The following is a 25,151-nucleotide window of genomic DNA, read 5'->3' as shown; positions in this document are numbered from 1 at the left end:
TGACACATTCAATATTGTTTTATTCAACCAACTATGCCTCAATTAAAAAAGTTGTATAGCTTGGCAATTAAATTATGAAATGTTGCTGTTATGAGTGCAAATGCATAAAAATATATTTGATTCTCAGATTTCTTATTATTCTCTATATTGTAATATAAAGGCATAAATAGAAAGGGAGAGATAGAGAGCACATTTACATCCTGTTTATTTATTTTAATATAAAAAGTAATAATTGCAATGTATTACAGTTATTTAAACTGCTTAGAAAGTATTTTAGCATTAGGCCATGATGTGTCTTAGGGATAACCCATAGACAGTAAAAGAAAGGGATAACCAGGTAAAGATATCCAGTGCTGAAGCAACCTACCTTGCTAGAGGTTTGGCCTGCTAGCGCTGGCTTGCGAAGCAGCACTATTTCGACCAATTAGAGGCCAATAAAATGTATCGTCAGAAATACGACAGACCTTGAATGAACCAATGACTCTAAACAACAAGTTGATTGACATCATCATTGACCAATCGGATAGCTCTAAATTGACGTCAAATCTTCTTTGTCGTTCTCCGCAGACGCCATCTTAGCCAGCGGGTAACAGTAGGTGGTTGCAGGTTAGGGAGGCATACGTTCTTATTAAATACATTTTCCAGAACGGAAATATATATTTTGTGTGCAGATATTAAAAAACAGAGAAGCTCCTGACGCCCAGAAATGGCAACGGGAGCCAACGCAACCCCGCTGGGGAAGCTGCACCCGAGTATCGGCGCTAAGCGAGGCTTTGAGTCCGGCCCCGGCGCGGGGTTAATGGCACCGCCCGTGCCTGCGGTTTCTTTCCCGCTGCAGAACTTCCAACAACCGCAATTAACAGCCCCAGGGTTTCCCCAGTTCACTGGAGCTGTGAGTTCTGCGCTCTCAAACCCAGTCGGAGTAGTAATGCCGGCTCAGTCGGGGAGTGGAGGTAAACAGCGTGGACAGGCCTGAGACACTGTCAGGACCAACGGCCTGTTCCATAGTTGTGGTTTTATTAATTGAGCTCTTTAGTCTTTGATTTCTTGTTTTGTCAATGGAATTGTCTAATAAAAAGCTTTAGACTCTGCAGTGCATGAAGCTCTAGTGTAGCTCATATAATAGACTTTATGTGAGTTCATTGCATGCATGCTTTGTTTTGTGTATTACTAGATACATATTCAGAGGCCCAATCTGAGCAAAATAGCCGTTTTGGATCATTGATGGATTATTTATTTGCCAAAAATTATTTGTCATTATGTATCTCTCAAAAAAGTTTTAAGATAAAATGTATCCCTGACAATTACATTTTTGTACTTAAATTAACTTTCATGATTTCACTGCAAATAAACACATGGTTGACATTTTCATGGTTGAATTTCCTTTTACTTGTTAAGTATGACTGATCAATCAAAGGGCAGAAGGCATACAGTAGATTGTGTACAATCGTTTTTTGCAGAAATGTTTAGATTTGATCACTTAGAGGCCTAAAAAAACTTACAAATCAAATGATACTGTAGGTTTATGTAGGTTTATATGGACAGCAATGACACCATCTAACATTCTCTGTTAGATTTTTGCCAGAAGAAGCAGAGGAAAAGGAGTCGTTGGAGCAGTGAGACGCCGGATCAGAAGACCGTCATCCCGGGCATGCCCACCGTGATCCCTCCCGGGCTGACTCGGGACCAGGAACGAGCTTATATAGGTGAGCATCTAAATTTACTGATGTTATAATGTGTGTCTTGAGTCAAATCGTTTAAGTTGCATAACATTGTGTTTGTGAATTGGGGTGGGAATTCTGTTTACACCTAGACAACTCACTTTTTTGTCCCCAAAAATTGTTTTATTATTTCCTCACAATTTGCACATCACATGCAGGATGTAATTGCTGAATTTCGTTAGTCTGACTTCTTTGTTGACATAATTGATGTCTATTAATGGGATAACCATTTGGTTTTTTGCTAACCCTCGATCTGAAAGTCGCAGTGCAAAATGGCCATCTCTATATGTCTCATATGTATTAGAGATGGTCTTCTCAACGAAGTCCATCCATCGAAATTCAGCACTTTGCCCATGTTCACTAGAATGTACTAACTCCATCGATGTGCAATGTGAGGACGTTTAATTTGTCTGGGAAGCACTGAGGTATTAGTAGTACTGTCAATGTTTGCTTACCATCTGATGTCCATTAGCAAGAACCCACAGTGTTTTTCTGATGTGGCTGCTTGCTGTGAACTGTCTCCAGCTGCAGGACTCCATCACTGCTCATGTTTACTATGCAAAATGTCTTTAAATCCAATTTGACTGCAAAGCAATGCAGGTCCAACACTGAATTGCGAAAGTCATCTCCATACCCTGTGTCTGAAAGCAGTGTGTAGTAAATTGCTTTCTCATTGCTGTCAGGCACTTGTTTTGCAATGGCATGTGATGTAGTGGTGGTTTCAATGATAATGTGACCTACATCTCCTTAACTAGTCCTCTATTGATAACTGACACCTCATGTCCTTTACCTACCATCAACCTGCACCATTCAACGTGTGACCTGTGGGGTCTGATTCTCTTAAGCATGTCATGGATAAATGCATGTGAAAACCCATTAAATGCTTCCATGAGTGATACAGGTCAGTTTTTGCGTTTGTACAGGCTGATTTGGTTGCTGTGGCTTGATGCCTAGTTAAACCTAGTCTTTAGCATGAAAAACAAAAAAATCAACTAAAGGCTGGTCTGGTTGGCTAATCATTTCTTAAATATTAGATCTCAGTTGTCCTAACTGTTTAGTGTTGGTAAGTGAACCAAAAAACTTGAGTGTTGAATGTTATTGAAGTTGGTTAAGGGTCACTAACACCCAATATGTCCATTTTTTTTTTCTTTATAGAGTAATAATGTTTATTTTAAGTTATACTGGTGTTATTCTCTAAACTTCATTTCAATCTTTTTGAGGATGCAGTTGCTCAAGCCACTTAGCCAATATGATTTTTGATTTCTTCAAACCCCACTCCCCCACCCCTGACAGGCCTTCATGTTTTGCCACCTTTTTAGCTCACTGTGAAAATAGTATGTGAACTAATGTTTTAAGTGTATGGTTGAAATGTGAATTTTAGTGTGTTCACTTTTCAATGTTGGTGGCATGAAATCGAAAGCCTGTTGCAATGAACCTTTTTCTGAAATGGTTATTCACTGAAATCCCCCCCAGGTTTTTGAATCGTAAGTTAGCCAAACCTTGATATTTGATTTTCTAAATGTTTGGGAAATCTGTATGGGCTCACATGTTAAAGTTCAAACAAGGTTGTTTTCTAAAATTCCTGTCGGGGTTGCAGTATTTCAGAAAATGTGTTGCAGAGAATCAAAAGTCTTCAGTTGACTGTGATTCTTAGTGAACGGACAATTACCTTGGTAAAAAATGTTTTTCCTTGCTTAACCGTAGTCACATTGAGTTTTACAGTGTACTGTTTCTGCTTTTGTGGGGTTTTTTTGTTGTTAACCACATTTCTCTCCATCCTTGTTTTTTTCTTTCCTAACCTGATTTCTTCCAGTCCAACTGCAGATTGAAGACCTGACACGTAAACTGCGTACAGGAGACCTGGGAATCCCTGTTAACCCTGAGGACAGGTCGGAATAACGATTTAAACCCAACAACAGTAACATTTTCTTTACCTTTTTAATGCGCCATTTTATTGTGAGGCCAGATCGTAAGTGTTGTAAGGGTAAGAAATAAGTCTGAATGCCTTTGTCTAAAATGACTTCATATCTTTGCCTTCTAGTAAAAGAGTTTAGAAAATGTTTTGATTGAAAGGAAATTGGTTTTGTTATATGTTTAAACATTCTAGTGTTTGAAATGCTTAGTTGAATTTCAGAGAAATGTTTGGATCTGTTCTGTACACAGAGGCAAAGAAATGACTGAAGGCTATCTTGGTAGGATATTGTCATAAGAAAGATCAGATTTTTCCATTCAGTTAGTGTTCCCTGGTAACTAGCCAGTGTAACCTCAAATTTGAAGTTACTTTGTATCTTATGACAGTGAGGACTAATTGTTGATAATACATAGCAACCAACTTTACCAAAGCAATGTGCAGTCATATAAACAATACTAATATTGATCGTCTTTAAGTAAATCCTATTTTATTCTGAACTTTTTTTTTTTGTAAGTATTCGTTTTGATTGCATGCATGTTTATTTTCTGTGAAACGTATGTATTTTAAAGGCTTGTGTAGAATTTATTATCCCAGTGTAGCCCTATTTCCTGTAGTCTAAGATAGTAGGTTTGTTTAATCCACTATTTAAGCCATTTAAGGAATTTTGTTTTTCATTTGATTATATTGCATTTTAAATGCCCCATCTTTCTCACTCCGAAATGCAGTTAATGAACACAACCGTGTCCTTAAATCTAAAAATCTGAATGGTTGATTAATTGGATGGTCAATAATGGTTTTCCATAATGGGGCAAGCACCATTTTGTCCAGGAACTTCCACAGTATTACAGATTTCCGCACTGGAAGACCACTCGGAGGAGACTCCTCTGACCTTTTCTTTCTGGAATAACCATAACCTTAACACTTTGATCACTTTGGCCACTCATAGAATTCATAAGCATCCAACATAGCAGGAAATGTCATGTTTCTGACGTGAGAGTGTCTTTTTAGTAGCCACACCCCTTACTCTCTGAACAGCCTTAGGTTCTCCGGCTGAATCTTAATCCGACGTTTTTACACCGCCACCTCTAAAAAGGTTCTTCTTAAAGGTCTATCCACTCCAGGATTTAGGATCGATCGCTCATCAACTTCCAGCTCGCAAAACAAAGCTGGGGGGTGCTTCAGGTTGTCAGCGCTGGAGATATCAGTCCCAAAGAAAACCAGCAGAAAATTCTTCCCTCTTTTTCCCCCACTTTTCTCCTCTTCGGGTTGCCTATCATGAACCTGTCACGTTTGTGTGGCTGTTTTGTTTGAGGGCTGTTGAAGGTTAATATTTAATCCAAATTTATTTCTCTAACCCAAATTCCCCCTCGTAACTTTTTTCAAGCACAGAGCCTCGTTGTGCAGGTTGACAGGTTTTCATCACCGTCCAAGGGGAAGGTAACCGTTTGAATGCTCTGTCAGGGCGTGTGAAGGTTTAGGTCAGCGTTCAAGAACAGAAGCTCTTCAAGTGTGTTGGTTGCCCCATTTGTCTCAGTTATTTGTCCTATTTTTCATCCCCCAAATAATATAGAGACAGACACGTTTTATTAATGTTCAAATTTAGTGGGCTCCTTGCCAAGTTTTGTCGCCCTTTCAAAAAAAAAAAAGTTTTACTTCTTAGCTTTAAGCTCTTTAATCTGAAGTTTTTTTTCCCCCTTTCTAAATGTTCAATAAGTTTTATAGTGGCCATTTTTATTTCGCTCTCGTCTCATTAGATTTTGAGCACTCCGGGGCATCCCATGCACTTTTTTTTTTTAAATGACCACAGAACAAGTCAAACCATGTCAGTTAAGAGTAGGCAAGCCATTGAATGTTCAACTGTTGAGGGTGTAAGTACTGTGTTATGGTTTTGACTGTGCTGCATCTTTCTGTTGTTCTTTCCTTTTCACAGATCTCCATCTCCTGAGCCCATCTACAACAGTGAGGGCAAGAGGCTTAACACGCGTGAATATCGTACACGCAAGAAACTGGAGGAAGAGAGGCATTCTCTCATCACAGAGATGGTGGGGCTGAACCCTGAATTCAAACCCCCTGCTGACTACAAGTATGGCTTGTACAAATTATTTTCTTTTCTCTCTGGTTCTACGGTGTCTGATATTGACTTGTTTTTCTTTTTACTCAGACCACCAGCTACTCGGGTTAGTGATAAGGTGATGATTCCTCAGGATGAATATCCAGAGATCAACTTTGTTGGGCTTTTGATTGGGCCACGGTAAGTTGCATGATTTTAAACTCAAAGTTTTCTGAATCCATAGTCTCTACATAAAATAACTTGGTCTATTGCTTGTTTCTCCAGTGGAAACACTCTGAAGAACATTGAGAAGGAGTGCTGTGCTAAAATCATGATTCGTGGTAAAGGTTCAGTGAAGGAAGGGAAGGTGGGCCGTAAGGATGGACAGATGCTTCCAGGAGAAGATGAACCTCTTCACGCACTGGTCACTGCTAACACCATGGAGAATGTGAAGAAAGCCGTAGAGCAGGTGAGTCGTCTTCAGACGTTCTTGCACCTGGAATTCTAAAACTCATTAGAAATCAGTTTAATGAAAATGCGGATTCAATCATTCTACTGCGTGTTTCTAAGTGCTTTCTTTTTGTCCACAGATCCGTAATATCCTCAAGCAGGGCATTGAGACCCCTGAGGACCAGAACGATCTAAGAAAGATGCAACTGAGGGAGCTGGCACGACTCAATGGCACTCTTAGAGAGGATGATAACAGGTGGGAGACTGCCCACAGACTTATTGACCCTTTTCTCAGAGCAACAGGCGAGTAAATGTTGTAAGTGTATTTTATACCCATCACTGTGTACTTTTTTCTTTTAGGATCTTGCGCCCATGGCAGAGCACAGAGCCTCGCAGCATCACAAACACAACTGTCTGTACAAAGTGTGGAGGAGCAGGTCACATCTCATCTGACTGCAAGTTTACCAGGTAAGCCCATCCACCAGAGATCAGACAATTATTTATTATATTAAAAAAAAATCCCCTCCAAGAAGTTTAGCACCTTCTGGTTATGTCAAGTAAAGTTCAGACTTCAGGATTGATTTTATTTCTCTTCCTTGCAGTTCCTTTGCTCCCCGGCCAGGCGAACCACCCCAGTCTGCTCAGGATAAGGCCCGTATGGATAAAGAGTACTTGTCTCTCATGGCAGAATTAGGAGAGGCTCCAGTCCCTTCTTCCGGTGGTGGCCACAATCCTCCCAATAGTGGACCTCGTTCATCAGGACCCAACAACAACCAACAACCACCAGTAAGACCAAAGACAGACAATTCTTCATGATATGCACACATGCATTACTGTTCTAATGTTAGTTTTTTGTATTGTAGATAGTCTAATATGCTTGATTTGATGTTCAAGAAACACTTTGGAACAGTTGGAAACAGTGATATATTTTTTCAGGGTTCTTTGAATTGATCAAGAGAAAGGGATTTGTTTTAAATGGTTTTCTCTACTGTTAGTTTTGATCAATGAAATGTATCCTTGCTGAATATACCTATTATTTTGTTTCACAAAAACTCTCTCAAACACCTTGCAGAATCGTCCTCCTTGGATGAATTCAGGCCCTGCTGATAACAGGAATTTCCACAGCATGCACCAGGGTCCTAGTGGCCCTCATAACTTCCCTCCACCAATGCCAAACATGGGTGTTCCTCCTATGCCACCAAACCCCAATGGAATGCCACCACCCTGGATGCAGCCGCCCCCTCCACCAATGGGCCAAGGCCCAGCACCACCTGGACACCACATGAGTGAGTATAGCCTTTGAGGTTTAGACTTTCAGTCATGCAATTTTTGCTTAATGAAGTGTATTAAAACATTTCCCTGGAAAGATGGATGTACATAATTATATTTATCAGAGGACAAATGCTTCTGTTTATATCCAAGATTATTTTACCCCAAAACTCCCAACTAACATCTTTGTTTGGTAATATTGAAGTATGCTTGCTTTCATACTTGTATACTTAGTTTTCCAGAAAGCTCATTGTTTTACTCCCTTGCCTGGTGATCAGGTTTATTGCCGCCACCCATGAGTATGATGCCCCCACCTCCACCTCCCCCCAACAACCAACCACCACCTCCACCCTCAGGACCTCTGCCACCATGGCAACAGCAGGCCCCTCCCCCACCACCCACCAGCATGGCAACCAGTGCTCCACTGCCATGGCAACAGAGTAAGTGTATTACAGTAGTACACATTTGACATCAATAAAGGTTTTCCTTTAGTCACTGATTTACTTTCTTTTTTGCTTTCCCAGATACAACCACCACATCCACTTCTGCCACTGGAAACCTGCCACCCTGGCAACAGCCTCAGCAGACGGCCACCTCAGCCGCTCAGCCCCCTCCGCCCATGGGTACCCCTTCTATGGTGCCGCCTCCACCTGGGGTCCAGCCCCCACTTCCTCCTGGTGCCCCCCCACCGCCTCCACCCCCTCCACCTGGCTCAGCAGGCATGATGTATGCACCTCCTCCCCCACCTCCACCCATGGACCCTAACTTTGTGACCATGATGGGGATTCCCGGTATGCCACCGTACGGGATGCCTCCTGCACCTCCACCCCCTCCGCCCCAGAGTTAAAGGCTCAATTTAGTTTCTGTGACCATGCAGTGATGCCTAAAATATATACAAAGATACATCACAGGACTATACCCTGTTCTGTTCATTTAACAGCTTGATGTGATTAGTTGCTAAAGGTTTATTTTTTTTTTCTTTCTATTGATTGGTCTCGGTTCAAACTTCAAAATCGAGCTAGAGAGAGAGTGTAAGAGACGGTGTGATTTATTTGTAAATTCGCTTCAATTGTTAATGATTTTTAACTGTAGTATTTGAACTGTTAGGATAATATTTGTTCAAAAATGATGTTGTGCAGGGAATGTGTGTTTTGTTTTTGTTTCTGCCAGCCTGCTATTTCATGTTTCATTTCAAACCGTCTCCAGGAAGTAAAAATGACATCTGCTTACGATTCAGTTAGCAACATTCCAACAGGTGTAACTAGTGTATTACACTCTTAACCAACTGTGCATTTGTTGCTGCATAGTATGAAAAGACATTTATGTCTTCAAGATGTTGTAGATGATTGGCTTACTCTATTAGGTGGTCAGTATAGCCTAACTTGTGCTCACCTTGTACCCCCACCCCTCCCACAATTGTTTTTATTTAAAAGAACTTTTCATTAATGCCTTCCACCAAATGTATTTCAATATTTTTGTAATGAAGCATTCAACTAAATAAAAGTTGGCATGGTGTTGAATTGTTGGTGTCAATCTTTCACATCTGTTTTGTTAAACCTGCAGTCTGCAGTTTTTCCTCTGTCGCAATATCTGTTCGGAATCTGCAATTGCAGTTATTTGCAGAAATAATATTACGTGAGTTGTACTTCGACACGGCACAGCGCGCTTGATCAGTGTTTGAAGAGGCTGTCACTCACAGCGCAGGTATTGTTGTGCTGGATTTCGACCCCCACTAAATTATTACTAATAATAATTTGGCAGGGGTTCAAAATTCGCCACAACACCTATTGTGCACAGAGTATAAGAAGATAAAAGTGCAGTCTGAAAATGTGGATTACTGCTAAAACATGAGGCCACAGTACAGTACAGTGGCTCATAGAAGGTTTCCCTGAGGACATTGTTGGCTAATAATAACAAACACTGTCAATTTTAGAAAGATTTGTTAGCACTTTGTGAGTGATGTGAGATTACTGCACCCTCAAACTTCTCATTTTTCTCATGTCCTGTCACCTCGGATAGCAGTGACAGTGTGCCAATTCAGGAACTGTTATTCGATTTTATTCTTTGTTTGTAATTGCATTTTTAATCTATATTTAAATCTTTTATTATTTCTTAAACACCTGTTAGGATTATTTTATGCTTTAAACAAACATTTTAATGTAAAGTACTTTAAATGTACATTCATTGTGTATGAAATGTGCTATATAATTAAACTTGCCTTGCCTATATTTATTATGGCCCGCCCAGCCTGTAAATATACAGTAGTCATGTATATTGCCTATTTAGAGAGAGAGTGTCCGCGCCGCCAATGAGCGCGCTTGACCCTGAAGCATCAGCTGGAGATCACGGTGACGCGCTTCACAACCATAGACTGTACCAAAAAAAAAAAAACAGACGCAACACACGCAGCAGGCATCACATAGTCTCGTAGACTTATATTCCTGGTGCACGAAACCCACTATTATATATCAGTCTACAAGATGTCCAAGCCATTGACGGACCAAGAGAAGAGGAAGCAAATTTCCGTGCGAGGTCTCGCCGGGGTTGAAAACGTCTCGGAGCTCAAGACCAATTTTAATCGCCATCTGCATTTTACTTTGGTTAAGGACCGAAATGTTGCAACGAAGCGCGACTACTACTTCGCACTGGCGCACACCGTGCGCGACCATTTGGTGGGAAGATGGATCCGGACGCAGCAGCATTACTACGAGAAAGACCCTAAAGTAAGAAACTCGAATGCGCAGTTTCATCCTACAGATCGGGGCCGCATGCACGTACACCACTGACAGGAGGGAGGCGGGGTCGGATCACACTTTAGAGGACATTATGTTGCGCAGTAGAGTAGCAACATTGCAAAATGTATAAAGAAACATTTATATCCCTGTTTAATATTGAGGTTTTTGTATTGCACAATGAAATGACGTTTAATGCTAATGTTTCAGCAGATGGTAGGGCTTTTTTTTAAATAATTACATAATCTCTCCATGTCAGGAGCGCCTTCAATTCAATGCTCGCAGAATGTATGGAGAGCTTTTCTATGTGCCCTAGACAAGTATCAACAGGTCTGATTATTTTTGAATCGTTGAGTGCGAGTTATTTACGGCATATATGTGCACATTCTTGTATTTAAACAAGTAGCAAAAAAAAAAAAAAAAAAAAAAAAAGTATAATCAATCCCTATTCGAAACATCTTTCAGGTTGCAACGCTGAACCGCTGAATAAGTTTACTCATTCCAGACGAAAACGTTATTGATTTTTTTTTTACATAATTTCAGACGTTACACGTTTAAATTACAATAAAAAAAATTTGTTGTTATTGAAAACAATGTTGTTGTCATCTTATTGTCAGTATAATTGATGCGTAGCCTACCTCATTGTGATTTATTTTCTTTCTTGTGCTCATTTGCATACATAATTGTGATTGGTCCTTTCCATCTTACAACGTTCAATCTGTCGCCCAGTCCTAAAACCTTGAAAGGGGAAGGCTGGTTGTCACAAGGAGGCTATAGACCTTATTCAGAGCAGCACCATGACAGGTATGAAAGTGAGGCTGTGAGGGGTAGACTTACCGTGTTTCCAATGGCATCCGCTGTAAAAAGCTGAATAAAGCTGAATAAACGCATAGTAATCACAAAATCGAAGCTTTCCCAATTCCTACAGGAAATTTAAAATGATATTTTCTAAAAATAGTCTAAAAAAATAATAAATACTTGAAGTAAAAAAAAAAATGATCGAAGGGTAGGATACTGTTGTATCTGGAATTTGTGTCATCTTTATCTGGGTGGCTGGCATCCTGACAGTTGACAGCTAATGCTGCTATTTTTACATGTGCCAGACACTCAGCACACAAACCCTCTTTCCTAACCTTTGTTATCATTTATAGCCAAGAGACTGAAATATAACCAGCTAGCTTTTGTTTACTAGCAAATCCTCCATGATAGTTGTGTCATTGGACAACCTTCAACGATTGAATGTTTTGCCTTGGCGGTCAATGAGGTCTCAAGACATGGAATACAGATTAGGCTTTTGTTCTGCACCTGTCACAATATTATTTGTCACTATTATTTGTCTGCTCAGCAGGGGCTTTTATGTCTCCTACTTTACTGTTGCTCTAAATGGCTCTCAGCTGTTAATGTGAAGTATGAAAAAAACACTTTCATTTAAAAAATGCTCTTCTTTTTTATTTTTTATTACCTTTTCATGACTGTTTTTCCCCTTTTTTCTTCTTTGTCTCGACTTGTAGCGTGTGTACTATCTTTCTCTGGAATTCTACATGGGTCGGACCCTTCAAAACACCATGGTAAACCTAGCTTTGGAGAATGCTTGTGACGAAGCCATCTATCAGGTGAGAGGAGATATGTACAACTCAAGCTCTGTGACTAACAAAAGTTTGATTCTCACATGTTTTGTTCTGAAGCCTAAATACAAGTACAAATCTAAACGTAGGCTATGGCTCAAAATTAATTCCATAATGTAAAGAATCGCCACTGGCGTAGGAACCGGGGGGGACGTGTCACCCTCAATATTAAAAAAAATGTGGCTTGTGTCCCACCCAAAAAAATTCCATACGTTACCTAACCTACCACAGGAACAAAAACTATGCATTTGAAACTTTTATTTTTAAAGCGCGACAAAGAAGATATCCAGTTTTGCCAGCAAGTCAAACCCAGAGTGATAGTTAGGTTAAACCATTAAACCCAGTTAAACCTTCCCATTTTATGTTTGAATAATCACCATTTGCTTCATATATTTCACTCACCGGAGCATCTGATTGGTAGAGAGAAGTTAACATTACACTAGAAACGCACCAGCTTTGAACTGGAACCTACATGATTTATCTAATCTGACAATGTTATTTTTGTTATTAGCTCCATGTTACTTATAATATCACATACCTTTGTTTGCAGTTGGAATAAATAATAAACACAGCAGTTTGAACTCTTCTCCACTTTATTATTATATCACACATCAGATCACTAACTGCAACATCCCGCGACCGTACCAAGTGCGCACGACCCATCTACGGCAAGCCCCGAGGGGAAAAATACATTGCATACACACATACAAGGAGCGCTAGTACATCATTACCGGTGTTAACAGACTTTGTTGGATTATGTCATTTACAATCCAAAAAAGTCTGTTACAATAATAATAATAATAAAGATTTTGAGGACAGTTACACTGTATTAAGAAAGTTGAGAAATAATAATATTTTTAAAGTTTTCAACAATAATTGTCATTATTGAACCCTTGCTCTTATTTTGTTTCTGATTTCTCAGCTTTGTCATTATTTTAGCAAATATTTTTTTTATATATATATTTTGACACGGTTTGTTTTAAGAAGTTTCAAAGAGTTAGTAAAAGAGTAAAGTTAAAGTTAAAACTTTTTTATTTAAGTTGGCATCTATTTTTTTTATTAAGTATTTATTTTCTATTAACACTGTATTCATTTATAATGTATCATTATTGCGTGACATTTGTGTCAATAATGGTCAAGCACAGGTGACTTAACGTAGTGGGAGGGGGCCCCAAAAACAGACCGCCGCTGCATGTACCACAACACCAAACTGTATGTTACTATTATGGTGGTGGGATAGACGTTGATTTATAGTGGCCAGTATGTCCCCCCCAATGTCAAAGACGTTCCTACGCCCTTGAGAATCGCTCTCTTCTAAACGCGGGCAGGGAGCAGCAGCTCATTTGCATTTAAAGGGGTCATCGGATGATTCTTTAGGGTCTTCATGTAAAGTTTGTAACATACTTTGGTTAAAATTCCTCAATGGTTGTGTAAAACAACACCCTTTTTACCTCCTCAAAAACAGCTCTGTTCAAATGTTTTGGTGCATGTCTCTTTAAATGGTAATGAACAACTGCTCACTCCATCCCTCTTTTCCATGGAGCATGTAGACCAAGGGGGTAATCCATCAGCCGGAAATGTCACTTTTATGTCACTGGTGGTTATGCTAACCACAGACCTTATGGCAGGCATTTAACCAAATACCATTAAAAAACAAAACAAAATAGAAATGGTAACTTGTTTTAGGGTTTGGCCATCCCTGCAGCACTCTATGGAAGTGAATAATTGTGTAATGTATGTGTCCCTAGTGGGAATTGCAATCTGTGTGATTGGCCAGCTGGGCTCTACATAACAACATTGGTTCAACTAGTGGTGTGTGTGGGGTAGGACTCCAAATAGAGGAGATCTATAATACCTGGAGACCATAATCTGTTATTATTCCTTTAACCTCAATACTTTACCTTTAAAAAATCATTTTGTATAAAGAAAAGAGGCCATTAACAGTAATTATCATAATCAGTGATAGTATAATCATAAATATAGAAAATAGAGATCTGGTGCTGTATGTACTGGAATACCTTCATCTTGGATTAGCTGCCCCTGGTCCTTTAACCCCTTAATGGCGCTTTTCCACTGCATAGTACGGTACGGTTCGGCTCAGTACGCTTCGACTCGGCGCGGAACAGTTCGGATCGCTTTTCGTTTCCACTGCAGTAGTACCCCTTCAAAGTGTGTGGGACTGATCGTTATTTGCGCGCGCCTCTACTGCCATGACATCATCTTAAAAGCGCCACATTTTCAAACCCACAACACAGGAACAATGGAGACTATCGAGGGGATAATGTTCCTGATTCTCGATATGTGGTTGTTTTTAACTGCTAGACGGAAAAATGTGTTTAAAATGAGGCTGATGGCAGCAAAACAAAAATACTGCTAAAAAAGTGTCTCGTGTCTCGTGTCGCAAATCCAATGACGCTAGTAGTGACGCTGGTAGTGACGATTCTGTCTGACCAATCAGTGATCTGCAGTGTTTCACGTCACATTTTAGTACCGGTACGTACGCTTGGAACCTCAACAGACCAGGTACCATTTAAAGCGACCTGAAGCGAACCGTACTGTACCGTACCATGCAGTGGAAAAGCACCACAAGTGAGATGTACCGAACCGAACCGTACCGTACTATGCAGTGGAAAAGCGCCTTTAGTGTCACGGGCCCACCGGTGGGCTCAAATCCATTACATTTTTATACTATACTAAACCTAAACTAATCTTGACAAACTATATATCATTTGAAAGCTTAGAATCTCTAGTTTTCACATTTGGTGATTGATTTTCAAAATATATTACACAGGAGCCAGAATTTATCAATTTGCAACAAGAATATTTTCATACTCTAAGGCGTGTTTAGACCTTTATTTTGAAATTGTGATGAACATATTCTGATTTTTTATAATAACTATTATTTCATATGGAAATGGAGGCGCCCTTATATGGGCAGTAATGGAGTCTGGTTGTGCCCTAGTGAAAAAGTTTGGTACTGCGCCCAAACAAAATCTCACTGAAAGCTCATTTTTTTGAGATCTCAACCTAAAATTTGCAACACAACTTATTCAGATTTTTGGCTTTGATTTTTTTTTTTGCAGTTTTAGAGTTGTCCAGGTTTTGAAAATATATATTTCATATAAAATATGAATAATTCACTTCTACAAAAATCTGCCAAATGTCTTCTTTAACACGAGACCAATCTTACGTCTATATTCCAAAGCATTCTTGAATTACAACCATTTAAGTTCGAAATGTGCATTTTCATCTATATTCAAAAAAGAGGGGGGTGACACTTAAGGGGTCCTATTCACTAGAATATGAAAGACGAATCATTGTATATCAGCTCTGCTATGCTGAGAATGACTATAAAGATATGTTGACGAAAGATGTTTTGTACTCCTGGGAAGTTCTACACCTGATTAGGTCCTGCCTGGCTCTCATGTTCTGTTTCTTCTCAGTTGGGTCTGGATATGGAGGAGCTGCAGGACATGGAAGAGGATGCTGGCCTGGGCAACGGAGGCCTTGGTCGACTGGCAGGTGAACAACTCAGTCTCTTTAAATGTGCTGATCACAGGATTAATGGAGGCTTGCACTGTCGAGTTGTTGCTTTGATTCACTTTAATTTCTCTTCATCTTCAGCTTGCTTCCTGGACTCCATGGCAACCTTGGGCCTGGCAGCGTATGGATATGGAATCCGTTATGAGTTTGGAATCTTTAATCAGAAAATCGTGAATGGCTGGCAGGTAAAACAAAGTTGCAATAATATCTCAATTAAATGTATTTCTCTTCCTTTGATGAATCTCGGTAAACAACTGACATCATCTGACAGGTGGAGGAGGCGGATGATTGGCTGCGCTATGGAAACCCTTGGGAAAAAGCCCGGCCTGAATACATGCGTCCTGTGCATTTCTATGGTCGGGTGGAGCACCACCCTGATGGGGTGAAATGGGTGGACACCCAGGTGAGAGCATAGAAACCATGTGTCTGCATTACATTGGACCGGAAATGCCATTTTTCATATTGTAAAATATTCATATTTTAGGACATAATTACAAAATGTAAAGCATAATTTTAAATGCTGTTGGTGAGCATAAAATCTTACAGAGCCCAAACTTTTGGACACTTTTGTACATCAGGAAGTTCAGTAGAGCTAAAGCAGAACGGCCAATATGCAACGCAAGACTCGCGAATTGAATTGTGTCATTTTTACAGATGTATCTCCATGTATTAAATCTGTTCCTGTTTGGCTCACCAGGTGATCCTTGCTCTCCCTTATGACACACCTGTCCCGGGATACAGAAACAACATTGTTAACACAATGAGGCTGTGGTCTGCCAAAGCTCCGTGTGAATTCCATCTCAAAGACTGTGAGTTCTCTTCAGTCGATGATCATCAGACATTTTAACCAACCATAAGCTTTATTGTTTATTTATTATTATGAAAATAACTTGTAATATTATCTATAAAATCACCTCTGATCTATTCCATTTGTGTCCATATACACAACTGTTCAAAAATGTGTGGTCAGTAAGAATTCTCATGTCTCATGCTCACCAAGGCTATATTTTTTAATCAAAAATACAACAAATATTGTAAAATAGTATTACAAATAAATAAAAAAAATCACTTCTTTTTTAATATACAGATAGCTGTGTTGCTTAATATTTTTTTGGAAACTGTAATACATTTTATCAGGATTATTTGTTGTCTAAAAGCACAGCATTTATTTAAAAAAATAATTTTCGTCTTATTATAAATGTCTTTGCTTTCACTACTGATCAATTTAATGCATCCCTGCTGAATGAAAGTATGAATTTATGACTGACCCCAAACTATTGAAAGGGTATACTGTATCTTTGAGCCTTATATCTTATGACTGACTTTCTGTCTTCCTGAACAGTTAATGTTGGTGGTTACATCCAGGCCGTTCTGGATAAGAATCTAGCTGAGAACATCTCTCGTGTGCTTTACCCTAACGACAACGTGAGTGCAACTCAAGTGGTTCATATAAAAAAACAAATCTCACGACTCTTGGAGTCTAAATGTAAACGAATGCTCCTGTTTGTGTATGTCAGTTCTTTGAGGGGAAAGAGCTGCGTCTGAAGCAGGAGTATTTTGTGGTGGCTGCGACTCTCCAAGACATCATCCGCAGGTTCAAAGCTTCCAAGTTTGGCTCAATTGAGGAAGTGCGCATGGATCTGACCACACTGCCAGATAAGGTGGGACATCCCTGGAGCATTGTTTTATGTTAAGATTCAACACAATTCACATTGGATCTGGTGTCATTTACTCATATTAATGAGACTGAGCTATAAAACGTAATGCATTGGGATAAACAAAATTGGTTTCACATTTAAAAACTACAACAGAGATTCTTTGCTTTTTTCTGTGTCGTTCAGGTTGCTATACAGTTGAATGACACTCATCCTGCAATGGCCATCCCTGAGCTGATGAGAATACTGTTGGATGACGAGAAACTGAACTGGGACACGGTGAGTGGGAAATTCACGTCTTCTCTGTTAACATGCTTAAAAAAGGATTTGCAGTCAAACTGGTAGTACTATTCAGTTGATTTATAAAAGTGTAATACTATCATGAACGAATGTTGAGCAATATATATATATATATATATATATATATATATATATATATATATTATATTAAAGCATTTATTAATCTTACTGAATGGTTAAAAAATTACTGAATGGTTGAAAATAGTTCACATTGCATTAATGTCAACAAATACAACTTTTGATTAAAAATGTATTAGCAAATGTTGTTGAACCAAAAATTGTTCTTCTATGGCATTGTTGCGAAAACCCTTGGAACCTTGATTTTAAAGAGTGTTGAAGTATTTCATTATTAGTTCATGTTAACCAATGTAGTTAACAAATTAACCCTAATTTTATAGTGCTACCATATATAAAGTTTAAATTTGTTGATTTCTAGAATGAAAATTTGCCCATGTTGACCAACACCATAATGTTGCACTCCTCTACCTCTTCTAATTTCTCTCTCTGTCTCTCCTGTGACTTTCTTTCATTCTCTTTTTCTTTTCAGGCATGGGACATAACTGTGCGTACTTGTGCATACACTAACCACACTGTTTTACCAGAAGCCCTGGAACGCTGGCCCGTTGACCTGTTCCAAAACCTTCTGCCCCGTCACCTAGAGATCATCTACGAGATTAACAGGCGTCACCTGGAGGTCTGGGAACTGACATTACGTTCATGGAACATTGCATTTTAACTTTATTGTAGATAAAAAAATAAATGTTTTTTAAAGGGGTTGGGAAATCTGTAACTCACTGCATTGGGAATGTAGGACTGTGTTGACTCCAAATAAGGAGTAAATTGTGCTGAGTGAGGTTATTTAAACAACCTCCTCTGCTCTGCATGACTCTACATCCAGGAAATCTGAGCTGAAGAAAAGTAACTTCCCATGTACATTTCACTCTGTTTTGACCTTACTTTTTCTTTCCCGTTTCTTAGCGGATCTCTGAGCTCTACCCTGGTGATCATGACCGTTTGGGACGCATGTCTCTCATTGAGGAGGGAGGTCAGAAGAAGATCAACATGGCTCATCTCTGCATCGTTGGCTCTCATGCAGTCAATGGAGTGGCACAAATCCATTCCGACATTATTAAAGACACTGTGTATGTCATCTAACTTTTTTTTTTATTATTAGAATATATAGAAACCTCAAAAGTATCTGGACTCTTAAGCCACATTTAAAAATAAATAATACTGTTCAAAATGTGGGTTTTTAATGTTTTTATAATAAAAAAATACAGTAGAAACAGTAATATTATTGGGAAATATTACTACAATTCAAATCAACTGTTTTCTATTTAATATATTTTATTGTAATTTATTATTGTGATGCAAAGCTGAATTTTCAGCATCATTACTCCAGTCTTCAGTGACACAAGATCCTTCAGAAATAATTCTAATATGCTGATTTGCTGCTCAAGAAACATTTCTTATTATTATCAATGAAAACAGTTGTGCTGCTTAATATTTTTGTGGATACATGCTACATGATTTTTTAAATAATAGAAAGTTTAAAATAACTGTATTTATTTTAATTAGTAATTTAAAGTTTAAAATGCCTTTACTGTCACTTTTTTTACATATAAATTTAATACATCCATGCTAAAAAAAGCATTCATTTCTTTCAAATAAAGTAGTACCATATAAACCAAGTAGCATTTATTTTAAAGAAAGATAGCCCAATCATTATTGTCCAGTGCAATGAGTCAATGACATTCTTACATTTGCAAATTAAATGTCCAATATTATATCAACAATATGCAATTTCAAATAGTTTATTTCATAATTTTTTGTCCCTCTTTATGACTTAATCACATTGCCCCAGGATTAGCCCTGGTGAATAACTCACAGATGTTCATGGCTAAAAAAACAGTTGTATCTAATTTGGTGGGGTTGGTTCTGTGTACAGTTTTAAGGACTTCTATGAAGTGGACCCAGAGAAGTTTCAGAACAAGACCAATGGTATCACACCTCGTCGCTGGCTTGTCATGTGTAACCCTGGACTGGCTGAGGTTATCGCTGAGGTGAGGAACATTGTTGATAGGAAAAAAAAAAGTTATCATTACATGTGTAAACAACACTACTGAGGAACAGACAAAACGTACCATAACCTTCAGAAATACATTTTGTAAGCTTTAGTCCAAGCCTTCTAAAGTCATTCAAGAGCCATTATTGACCGAAAATCACTAACTTATGTTAATCGCTAGAGAATTGGAGAGGACTACATTCGTGACCTATGCCAGCTGAAGAAACTCTTGAAGTTTGTGGATGATGATGCTCTAATTCGGGACATTGCTAAAGTCAAACAGGTAAGACAGAATCCACTTTCAAAGTGAACTTTCGTGCAATAATTAAAATTCATATGCGAAGGATGAACATTACATGGCATATCTGTTGCCTTGCTGTTTTCAGGAGAATAAAATGAAATTTGCAGCGCTTCTAGAGGAACAATATAAGGTGAATATTAACCCAAACTCCATGTTTGATGTCCACGTGAAGAGGATCCATGAATACAAAAGGCAGCTGTTGAACTGTCTGCACATCATCACCCTCTACAACCGTAAGTTTCTCTTGAAACAGCTAAATATGTCTTTTTTTACAAGTTTCAAAACAAAGTAATGCATATCTCCAGCAAAGTTTGGAACATTAATTGCATAATTCTTTTTTTTGTTTTAGTAGGCAGTATGCAGTTTGTACTGTGCCGTATACACTAATCTAAAGATAGGCTACAGTGAAAAACACTTGCCCACGGTTTCACAGACAAGGCTGGAGACTAAAATGCATGTTTGAGCTGATTTAACTGAAAGCAACTTGTAATGACATCTCTTAAAATATATCAGTGTCATGTTTTGTCTCAAGACGTACACCAGTAATGTTTTTTTTTTTTGTAAGACATGTGTATTAAAACTACTTAAATGTCCTAAGGCTTAATCTTGCCTTAAAGGGATAGTTCACTTTAAAATTAATTTCGGTATGTTTTAGCTTACCTCAAGGGCATCCAAGATGTAGGTGCCTTTGTTTCCGCAGTAGTTTCAATTTTGATATTTTTAAGTCAAACCGTTCTTGTCTGTCAGTCATATAATGTAGGTCTATGGTCACCACCTCAAAGAGCATGCACAGAGAAGTCCAAATTAAACATGATTTAATGACTCTTAAATATAAGTACACATTGATGGCCTAAGACATGAAACGAGCGGTTTGTGTGAGAAAACGAACAGTATTTATATCGTTTTTACCTCTTTTAACCACAGCCACGTCCAAGTGATCTGAGGCCGCGGTGGCTGTGGTTACAAGAGGTAAAAACAATATAAATTCTGTTCGTTTTCTCACACAAACTGCTCGTTTCGTGTCTTAGGCCATCAATGTGTACTTAAGAGTCATTAAATCATGTTTATCCTGTTTAGTTTGGACTTCTCTGTGCATGCTCTTTGATGTGGTGACCATAGACCTGCATTATATGACTGACAGACAAGAACAGTTTGACCTAAAAATATTAAAATTGAAACTTCTGCGGAAACAAAGACACCTACAGAACATCTTGGATGCCCTTGAGGTAAGCTAAAACATACCAAAATTGTATTTTAAAAGTGAGCTATCCCTTTAATCTAAGCCCTAGCTGTTTGTGAAACTGGGCCTTGGTGTAGGATTTTTTAAAACAATTTTCACTCAGAAATTGCTTATTTCACAAATAATTACAAAGAAACCGCAAGTAACATTACATTAAACATGATATTTTGAAGTGGAAAGACCGAAAGAGTATTTTCCTGTAAAACGTACTCCAATAATCTTTAATTTTTTTTTTACAGTGTACTTAACTTGACTATTTTGTCTGATCAGGCATCAAGAAGGAGCCTAACAAGACCTGGACTCCAAGGACAATTATGATTGGAGGAAAGGTGAGAATGATCACTTCAGTGACCAGTCAGATCTGTTCTACTGAAATCTGAATGCTAATTGGTTAAATCATGGCTCTTCAAGGCCGCCCCCGGGTATCACACAGCTAAAATGATCATCAAACTGATCACGGCAATTGGAGAAGTGGTAAATAATGATAGCGTGGTGGGAGATCGTCTGAAAGTCATCTTCCTTGAAAACTACAAGGTCACCCTGGCTGAGAAAGGTATCATGCAAACTTACTAACAGATTTTAATATTGGATCAGCTTCTTGTCTTATTTATTTACTCACAGTTCTCGCTCTGCTTACTTCTGTCGTTATACAGTCATCCCTGCGGCTGACCTGTCCGAGCAGATCTCCACAGCAGGAACAGAAGCTTCTGGAACAGGCAACATGAAGTTCATGCTGAATGGAGCTCTGACCATCGGCACCATGGATGGGGCTAACGTGGAGATGGCTGAAGAGGCGGGAGAGGAGAACCTCTTCATCTTCGGGATGAGAGTGAAGGATGTGGAAGCTTTGGATAAGAAAGGGTGACGACAAGCTTCAATGAACAATTTTTTTTTTTTGAATAGAATTAGTATAGTGTTTTTAGTGCATTCATTTATTAATGTTTCCAAAATGTTTATCCTTTTTATGAAAATGTCATCCACATAGACGAATGTAGATGTAGCCATTAGCAAAATAAGGAAGAAATTAAAATGATAAAGAGTTGTTCATTTTTTGTTCTAAGGGAGAAGCTTGTTCTACCCTCATTTTTTGTTACAAATGAGGGTATTAGATAGTCTTGTTTAACTTATTTGAAGTTTGTTTATTTCCAGATACGATGCCATGGAGTATTATAACCGCATTCCAGAACTGAAACAAGCTATGGATCAGATTTCTAAAGGATTCTTCAGCCCTGCAGAGCCTGACCAGTTTCAAGACATTGTCAAGATGCTGATGCACCATGACAGGTAAGAAAAAGTGAATCTCATAGTTGTGATTTAATAATAATCATAATAATTTTACACTCTTTCGCACACACAGTCATGTTTAATAGTGATCATATAAATTACATTTTGGTTGTGATTGCAGGTTCAAGGTGTTTGCTGACTATGAAGACTACATTAAAAGTCAGGAGAAAGTCAGCGCCTTGTATAAGGTTTGTATTAAAACTAGGGCTATTAAACGATTAATCGCATCCAAAATAAATGTTTGTGTTTACATAATACACTGTATACACTGTATACACATATACACTGTGTATAATTATTTTATATATATAAATACACACACATGCTTGTATATATTTAAGAAATATTTTCATCTATATACTGTATATAGATTTATATATAAATTATATTATATATAATTATAAATATTTTATATATAAATGATTTTTTTTTCTTAAATATACATGCATGTGTGTATAATTATATATAAACATAATAATTATACACAGTGCACCTACATATATTATGTAAACACAAACTTTTATTTTGGATGCGATTAATCGCGATTAATCGTTTGACAGCCCCAATATGTATATATATATAGAGAGAGAGAAAGAGAGAGAGAGAGAGAGAGAAATGCAGCCTTGAAGAACATAAGATACTTTTTCTTTTTCCAAAAACAGCCCCCCAAACTTTTGAACGGTGGTGTATGTGAACAAGATGACCGATTAATACTTTTGGTTTATTTTACCTACATTTTAAATGTGTATATGTGCTTCCATTTTTATTTTGTTTTATTATGAGTATACTAGCATGTCATTTTACATTTATCATAGCTGTTCCAACAGTTTATTTGGAAATATGTGATACGATTATCTCGAGATGTATAGATGGAAATAGTTGTTCTTCAGGGGCTTTACACAACAGAAACACAACAATGCTGGAACTGACTGGAAGCGTGTTCCTCTTCCTGATTCTCAAACAGAATACTAAAGAATGGACCAAGATAGTCATCCACAACATTGCTGGCTGTGGCAAATTCTCCAGTGACCGCACCATTGGCCAGTACGCCCGTGAGATCTGGGGCATGGAGCCTAGTCTGGAGAAGATCGCAGCCCCAGATGTCCCCCGCTAATTGCTTCCACAATATCAAAATCTTCACTCTAAAAAATGCTGGGTTGTTTTAACCCAATTTTGGGTCAAATATGGACAAACCCGAAATGTTGGGTTAAAAATGTAATGTAAAAATGTAACCCAACGGCTGGGTTAGTCCATATTTGACCCAAAGTTAGGTTAAAACAACCCAGCATTTTTTAGCTGTTCTCACATTCAATTTATTTAACATTGTGAAGATGTATTCAAAGGTGATTTTACTATTGACTTGTCATAGGAGATGTTACTCCATCTTGTCGTCAGACAGCCAGAATGCCTCGCATAATTTCTCCGCATCCCTGTTCCAGCAACGAGCTGTCACCGCATCTAGTTTTGTGGCATGTTTAAATACAGCATAATGTTGGTGTAAGAATGTTAGTTTTCCTGTGAAGTATTATGAAAAGGTGTAATGTATTTGTCTATCCACGTCAGCTGACTAGCACAGCCTCATCCCGGAGAACCAAACGTACACTGTGAGGTCAAAGCATAGCAAAAAACGTTTCTGTATTTTGCCACATTTCACAGCATGATGGTGTCTGTTATGGAAACAATTTGAGAAACCATGTGGTCTTTTTTGTGTTTTGTGGCAAAATGTTACTTAAAACTGTTTTAGTTTCCGACAGGCAGTTATTACATAAGCAGTTTGGGCTTTTATGACTTAGGTTATGACTGTAATTGTACCATATTCATGCTTGAACCTACCTGCCTTAACCATAATATAAGTGTTGTGTATGGTGTAAATCTCTGCCTGTCTCTCATTGGCCTGTTGGTGCTCATGATGTGTTCTTCCACCCGCAGAGCTCCTCAATTTAGCACTTTATTCATTATTTGTCAATTTTGTTCTGGAGAAGCATTGTATTGTAGGTCTTTCCACATATACTGTTGTAACTCACACCACACAAAATAAGACCTGCATGAATGATGGGGCCCTGTATGAAACTTTGCTTTGAGTCCAGTGAAACTAATATAGCACTAAAGTGTGATTCTCCATACATGCCAAGCTGCGTTCAAGAGCCCGAACTGTATTTACTCAGATAGATTATGATAGACTTCTATTCTTAGAATAGGAAACAAAGATGCAACAAGGATGTACTGTGCATTGCTTTTGGATTTGCTGGAAGCTAGCAGACAATACTTCAAATCGACAATTAAACTAGTCATGAATTGCTGGTTTAGTGATAATGGAGTAGGATTTAATCTCTAGTTCCTGGTCACCCCTACATAGACTTGACAACCTAACCTGTAACTTTTGTTAACAGCTTTAACATATTTGTTCTCTCTGAATGTTTGCCCCTATTGTGGGTGACTACACAAAACAGTCCTGCTGATACCCTTGAAGAGAGACAAAATGAGAAATAAAAGATAACGAAATGAATCGCTGTTTCTGCTTTTTTTGCAAGTATTCTTATGTCGGTCTTACATATTACAATACAGAATGTTTAAAGAGAAAGTTCACCCAAAAATGAAAATGTTGCCATAATTTACTCACCCGCGTGTTATTCCAAACCTGTATGAGATTACTTCTGTTGATTCAACTGTTTGATTACCAACATTCTTCAGAATATTCTTTTGTGTTCAACAGAAGAAACAATCGCATGTGAACTATCCTTTTAATATAGGCCTACACTACTGTTAAAGAGTTTGTTGAAAGATGGTTAAAGATGTAGATTTATAAACGATAATGTTGTAAATGTATTACTATTTAAATAACTGATTTCTACGTTAATATATATTAAGATTTAAATGAACATCTTATCATCAGACCATCAGTCACATGATCCTTCAGAAATCATTCAGCCTGCTAAAGAAACATTCCTTATTATTATCAAAGAATAGAATTATTAGATGTATATCAAAAGAACAGCATTTATTT

At 38.2% G+C, this 25,151-nt stretch overlaps 2 protein-coding genes and 1 long non-coding RNA gene across 3 annotated transcripts; 2 read left to right on the top strand and 1 right to left on the bottom strand.

The window, feature by feature from the left end:
• Nucleotides 1–465: 465 nt before the first annotated feature.
• Nucleotides 466–8,922, top strand: sf1 (splicing factor 1). The gene is made up of 12 exons (XM_039651217.2): nucleotides 466–953; nucleotides 1,575–1,706; nucleotides 3,535–3,610; nucleotides 5,564–5,716; nucleotides 5,795–5,884; nucleotides 5,969–6,152; nucleotides 6,274–6,389; nucleotides 6,494–6,601; nucleotides 6,736–6,919; nucleotides 7,206–7,419; nucleotides 7,681–7,842; nucleotides 7,927–8,922. The coding sequence occupies exons 1-12, from the start codon at nucleotides 707–709 to the stop codon at nucleotides 8,247–8,249; spliced, it is 1,989 nt and encodes a 662-aa protein (XP_039507151.1). The 5' UTR covers nucleotides 466–706; the 3' UTR covers nucleotides 8,250–8,922.
• On the bottom strand, nucleotides 3,524–10,873 carry LOC148998482 (uncharacterized). Its single transcript, XR_016167975.1, has 2 exons — nucleotides 10,773–10,873; nucleotides 3,524–6,187 (listed from the first exon to the last, which is right to left on the bottom strand). It is a non-coding gene; the product is annotated as an uncharacterized LOC148998482 (long non-coding RNA).
• On the top strand, nucleotides 9,749–24,653 carry pygmb (phosphorylase, glycogen, muscle b). Its single transcript, XM_039651216.2, has 20 exons — nucleotides 9,749–10,125; nucleotides 11,646–11,747; nucleotides 15,203–15,281; nucleotides 15,384–15,487; nucleotides 15,574–15,705; nucleotides 16,000–16,111; nucleotides 16,645–16,727; nucleotides 16,820–16,963; nucleotides 17,144–17,236; nucleotides 17,805–17,951; nucleotides 18,236–18,399; nucleotides 19,206–19,320; nucleotides 19,504–19,605; nucleotides 19,709–19,856; nucleotides 21,134–21,192; nucleotides 21,275–21,416; nucleotides 21,517–21,724; nucleotides 22,013–22,147; nucleotides 22,269–22,335; nucleotides 23,112–24,653. The coding sequence occupies exons 1-20, from the start codon at nucleotides 9,883–9,885 to the stop codon at nucleotides 23,259–23,261; spliced, it is 2,529 nt and encodes an 842-aa protein (XP_039507150.2). The 5' UTR covers nucleotides 9,749–9,882; the 3' UTR covers nucleotides 23,262–24,653.
• The last annotated feature ends 498 nt before the right edge of the window (nucleotides 24,654–25,151 follow it).

This window comes from Pimephales promelas, chromosome 1 (genome assembly GCF_988280905.1).
Source record: "Pimephales promelas chromosome 1, fPimPro1.hap1.1, whole genome shotgun sequence".
NCBI lineage: Eukaryota > Metazoa > Chordata > Actinopteri > Cypriniformes > Leuciscidae > Pimephales > Pimephales promelas.
The sequence above is the reverse complement of the archived record's forward strand: the minus strand, read 5'-3'. Positions and strand labels throughout refer to the sequence as shown.

What these genes read in the sequence shown, in the direction of transcription:
- sf1 (XM_039651217.2), top strand. Translation starts at nt 707, where the DNA reads ATGGCAACGGGAGCCAACGCAACCCCGCTGGGGAAGCTGCACCCGAGT. An exon ending in CCTGTTAACCCTGAGGACAG is followed by an intron (nt 3,611 to 5,563) that starts GTCGGAATAACG and finishes TCCTTTTCACAG; the next exon opens with ATCTCCATCTCCTGAGCCCA. An exon ending in ACAACAACCAACAACCACCA is followed by an intron (nt 6,920 to 7,205) that starts GTAAGACCAAAG and finishes AACACCTTGCAG; the next exon opens with AATCGTCCTCCTTGGATGAA.
- pygmb (XM_039651216.2), top strand. Translation starts at nt 9,883, where the DNA reads ATGTCCAAGCCATTGACGGACCAAGAGAAGAGGAAGCAAATTTCCGTG. An exon ending in AAATCGTGAATGGCTGGCAG is followed by an intron (nt 15,488 to 15,573) that starts GTAAAACAAAGT and finishes ATCATCTGACAG; the next exon opens with GTGGAGGAGGCGGATGATTG. An exon ending in TGAATTCCATCTCAAAGACT is followed by an intron (nt 16,112 to 16,644) that starts GTGAGTTCTCTT and finishes CTTCCTGAACAG; the next exon opens with TTAATGTTGGTGGTTACATC.